The sequence below is a fragment of the Hipposideros armiger genome, unplaced genomic scaffold (genome assembly GCF_001890085.2).
Source record: "Hipposideros armiger isolate ML-2016 unplaced genomic scaffold, ASM189008v1 scaffold_1168, whole genome shotgun sequence".
Taxonomy (NCBI): Eukaryota; Metazoa; Chordata; class Mammalia; order Chiroptera; family Hipposideridae; genus Hipposideros; species Hipposideros armiger.
This window is the reverse complement of record NW_017732518.1, coordinates 437864-443001: the sequence shown is the minus strand read 5'-3', so window position 1 is coordinate 443001 and position 5138 is coordinate 437864. Positions and strand designations below refer to the sequence as shown.

At 45.1% G+C, this 5138-nt stretch overlaps 1 protein-coding gene across 1 annotated transcript in view; it reads left to right on the top strand.

The window, feature by feature from the left end:
* The window catches only part of LOC109376675 (zinc finger protein 805-like), a 32546-nt gene that overhangs the window by 4809 nt on the left and 22599 nt on the right, over positions 1-5138 (top strand). Inside the window, exon 3 of the mRNA XM_019632748.1 lies at positions 5060-5138. This exon is cut by the window's right edge and continues 8 nt beyond it. Within this exon, the coding sequence (XP_019488293.1) occupies positions 5060-5138 (79 nt within the window). The remainder of the gene's footprint in view (positions 1-5059) is intronic.

The window sequence follows — 5138 nt, the reverse complement described above, 5'->3', positions numbered from 1 at the left end:
AGTCTTTGCTGGGTGGCCTTATGTTGTATGTGTCCTGGGTAGTCCAAATGCGCAGTCTCCCTGATCTCCTGTTTGCGTGTTCCAAGAATGTCACTTGTGTGTTGTGTGTGTGCTGTTATTGAGCCTTGATTGTTTTTGGCGCGTCAGTAGTTGGGATTGATTCCCAGGTTAAGTAATTGTGAGGATTGACTACACCCACAGTGTATGAGCTGCTATGTGGGGCTGACTCTTCAGAGTAGGCTTTGCCCCTGTCGACTCTTGTGCCTGTTGAGACCTCCCCTGTCGGTGTGCCGCTTGTGGGGCTAACCTGATAGTGCTCTGTTGTGTTCTGAAGCTAGCCTCTGGATGTTTTGTTTGTGGTGTCTTTTGTGTGGGGATCCCATGCAGGCTAATTTTAGCCTTGAGTGTTACCTCCTCACAGCTACCTGGTAGAAGCCTCAAAGATATACATGGTTGGCTGCTGCCTGTGCTGGATCTGATTTGGAAGGATGTGGGGGGTGGCCTTGCTGTGAACTGAGGCTGGGTCCACCAATAGTGGGCCTGAGGCAGCTTAGCAAAAGGCCCAGGGTCCCCTAGGCCTCTTGCCACTTGCCATCTGCCCTTGAGGCTAGCCGTTAAAAGAGGCTCTTGAGATGCACGTACCTGGCTGGTTGACCCGGTGTTAAGAGTGCTTTGGCAATGCAGCACTAGCTAGGTGGAGTTCAAATGAGTCATGAGAGATAACCAGTGGTTTTTACAAAGTTAATTACTCCAGTTCTTAACGCCAGTGCCCAGCCTGTGACCACCTTGCACAGTGCCCCCAGAACACTGAAGCCAGCCACCATCTCAAGCACGAAATTCCTAAGAGTTGCCCCTGAGTGGATGCAGTGCAGGTTTTGGGTCACTGTCCACCACCAGCAGTGGATTGTGCAGAAAACATCTGCAGCTTGGGGGACTGGGCCAGGCGCCCAGAGTGCCCCTGGCAGTGCAGCTCTCAGTGGACGGGGTAGGATTCCAGGGAGCTAAGGGGTATGGTCGGTGGTTTATATAAAGTCAGTGCAGTCTTGGCTCCTGCACCAGTGTTGGCCTGTGTCCACCCTGCAAAAATGCCCCGAGAACACTACCACTAGCCACTGCTTGTCTCAGGCTTGCTACTGCCCATCTACACAACAGTGCAGGTCTTGGGTCACAGCCCTCCAGCAAACCCTGGCTGCCACAGGCCCTCCACCCGCTTTAATCTGCAGCCTGTGTGGTAGGGCCAGCAGCCCAGCAGTCAAGTTTCCTGGACGATGTAGCACCAGCTGTGTGGAGAGTGGGGACCTAGGGTATCAACAAGGCAGTGCACATGCGCAGATTCCACCAGATCAGTGCATCCCAGTCTTGGCCTTTTGGAGAGGGGTTTACCCTCAAAAGATGGTGCCTTCCTGTAAGCCACACGTGTGTCAAGCTCCACACAGGGAAAACAATGGCTTCTGTCTCTCCAGCTCCCGCACCAAAGCCACTCAGTTCAGTCCTTCCCTGTACGTTTCTGGACCTACCTAGCTGCCACCCCTCTACCAGAGACCATGAGTGCCCATGAGTGTGTGAGTCTGTGTTCCGGCTCTATAAGAGGGTATCTTGGGTTCCAGCTGGCTTTCATCCCACTGGGAAAGGCAGACAGAGTCCTCACTGATTTTCACTGCCAGATGTCATGGGAAGTCCTGTTTCTGGCACAGGAATACTGGGCTGGGGAGCCCGGTGTGGGGCTAGGGGCCCTCTCCTTCAGGTGGTACCTCTGCCAATGAGGTGTTCCTCCCAGCATTTAACCTGTCTTTGTGAGTTTGAGGTCAGCCTGTTTTGCATCTCCGCCCCTCCTACCTGTCTCGATGTGGCCTCTTCTTTATATTCTTATAGTGGTTCTTGAGTTTGCTAATATTTTGTTGAGGATGTTTGCATTGGTTTTCATAAAGGATATTGGTCTCTGGTTTCCTTGTAGTGTCTAGTATCGGTAATACTGGCCTCAGAATGCGTTTAGAAGTGTTTCTCGTTTTACATTTTTTGCAAGAGTTTGAGAAGGATTACTGTTAGTTCATTTTTTAAAATGTGTGGTAGAATTCCTTAGTGATGCTATTAGGTCGAGGGTTTTAAGGTTTTGCGAGATTTTTGGTTAGTAATTATATCTCCTTACTAATTACACATCTATTCAGATTTTCTCTTGCTTTGTGATTTAATCTTAGTAGGTTTTGTGTTTCTAGGAATTTGTCCATTTTTATCTAGGTTATCCAATGTGTTGCTGTACTGTTTTTAGTATTATTGTCTTATTCTCTTTTTTTCTGTAGAAGTAGAATCAACAGGGATGTCCCTACTTTCATTTCTGATTTTAGTAAGTTGGTTTTTTTTTTTTGTTAGTTCAGCTGGTTAAAGGTGTGTCAGTTTTGTTGATCTTATTTTTAAAGAAACAACTCTTTGTTTTTCTTTATTTTTTCTATTTTTCTATTCTTTATAGCATTTATCTTTAATCTTTATTATTTCTTTCCTTCTGCTAGCTTTGGGTTTAGTTCTTCTTTCCAACTTTCCTAAGTTGTCAAATTAGGTTGTTGATTTGAGATCTTTTTTTTTTTTAAGATTTTTATTGGGGAATTGGGGGGATGGGAACAGTGCTGGGGAATTGGGGGAAGGGGAACAGACAAATTGCTGTCGTTTTGTTCTTCAGTCTAGTTGTGGAGGGTGTTGCTTCACTGGCCCAAGTTGTCACCATCATTGCGCTCTTCCTGGCGAGGCAGATCAGTCGCCGGCTTCTGGACGGCCGCTCACTGCGGCTGCTGNGAGCTGCTGCTCACCATCTTAGCTGTAGAGGGCAGTGTCACTGGCCCTCATGTGGGATCCGAACTGGGACCCTGCTGCTCAGAGCTGGTGTCTGAAGCCAGCTCTTAACCAACACTCGGCCGGCCTGGAAAGTTGTTGATTTGGCTTATAAATAGTCTGAAATCTTTCAAGAAGAAAATCCAATAAGGGTTGAATTTTCAAAAGCCTGTTAGTTGATTGTTGCAGAAGTTCATAGTTGTTGAATGTAAATACCACTAAATTTGTTCAAATCTATTATGGCTCGTAAGTTTCCTGAAAATAAGAGTATCTAAAAATCTATTTCGTAGACCAATCAATAATCCTTTAGTTTATCTTTCCTGATTTGCCCCATTAGAATAATTATTGAAAAAAAATTTTCATTTCTGCTACAGTGCCATCTGACCATTTCAACCCCTTAAAACCAGTAACATACTTTTCCTGATTTGTAAGTAATAAAGATTCATTTCTTCACACAACATATCAAAGAATCTGTCTCCAAGAAAGAGTTCAGTTACTTGTGATACTTTCATCGGGTCAGAGGGAATTTGTTTCTCCCCTGGGTATAGTGCATGAAAACCAAGCAGTGTTAAAAACGCAGATTTGCGTCATCCGTCTTGCACAGTTGTACTGTATAGATACAACTGTGCATCATCGGTCCACAATGTGTTAACTTACCCAGTATAGAATATACACTTCATTTTATGAAGCTGTCCTCTCTATATTTTTTTGTGGTAATCCTTTTTTTATAAAATGTTGAATACAGTAGATAGTTGATGTTCCTGTAAATGTCTGTATGTGACCATCACTGTAGGATTCTCAGTTTTATTATTTTTTAGTAGTTCATGAAATGCTGAAGTCTAGAATCACTGAGTCTGCCCCTCCCCTGGCCTGTTACCTGAGGATGAATCTCTGTGCTCTCATCCCTGCCTCCCCACCATCCTGCACTTGGTCTTAGGCTGCTGGCCACACACAATGGTGTTCCCTGTTTCCTCAGTAATGAAGTGTTTGGGAGACAAGGGTCTGGAGCCAAACCCCTCATGTTCACTCCAGCTCTATTCCTTAAAAACTGTGGCCTTGGGCAAGTTACTGAACCTGTCTGTGCCCTAGTGTGCTTATTGGTAAAATGGGGTGATATGGTATCTACTTCTCAAGGGTAAATGGGTAATTTATGCAGAGAGCTCAGAATGCCTGGTGTGATCCCGTTGTGTGCAGGTTAGCAACTGAAAACCCTGCTGCCACCACTACTGCTGTTATTCTCATCTGATTTTTTTCGTCCTTGTGTCTGGACTTGGCACCTTCTGGAGCTGAGTTGTGTAGGTTTGTGGTAACAGCACAGAGAGCAGAGATGGCTAGAACTGGCTTGCATATTCGCTCCACCACCCAGCACTTCCATGCTCTTTGGCAACTCGTGTTATCTGCCTCAGCCTTGGTTTCTTCAGTTATAAAATGGTGTTGATCACAGTATGTACTTGCTGGGGATGCTATGAGGAAATCCTAAGATTCAGAATCCTCATGTTGCTTGTGGTCTGTAGGGAGAACGATATAAAACTTTGCTTAGGATCTAAAAAAAAGACCTAGATCAAAACACCTTGTTTTGAATGAAAAGAGTCAATATTTTAAATATGTCAATTGCTTAAATTACTCCATAAATTTATTTCAATTTTGAAATGACATAATTCATTAAAGTTGCTTGACACAGTCCTATGAATATGATTATACTCTCTATATATTAGTTTTTGGTTTAGTATTAGGAATAAAAACTCTGTCAGTATGACTTTTTTTTTTTTAAGATTTTATTGGGGAATTGGGGGAGGGGAACAGTGTTGGGAAATTGGGGAAGGGGACCATCCAAGTTGTTGTTCTTCAGTCTTAGTTGTGGAGGGTGCCAGTCGCCATCTGGCTTCCCGTCGGCAGCTCGTGGCCTCTAAGCTCAAGGTGCTGTGTTACAGTCTTAGCTGTGGGTGGGCGTAGCCACCATCCCATGTGGGAGTCGAATGAGCAGCCTTGTTGTTAAGAGCGCACGCTCTATCCACTGAGCCATCCGGGCAGCAACTCAGCTCAAGGTGCCAAATTCAGTCCTAGTTGCAGGTGGGTGTAGAGTATGGCATATCTTTGATTTCCAGGTCGCTTGTCAGCATTTTGTGTGGATGGAAACAGCTTTGTTCTGAGGGCTTGTCCATATCCTAAAGTCCCACCTAGACTGACAGATTTCATTTTTTTTCACAGAAATCCTTATGTCTTCTTTCTCCATGAACAGGGTGTCCTGTTCCCAGACCTGAGCTGATCTACCAGCTGGAGCACAGGCAGGAGCTATGGACGGTGAAGAAAGACCTCTC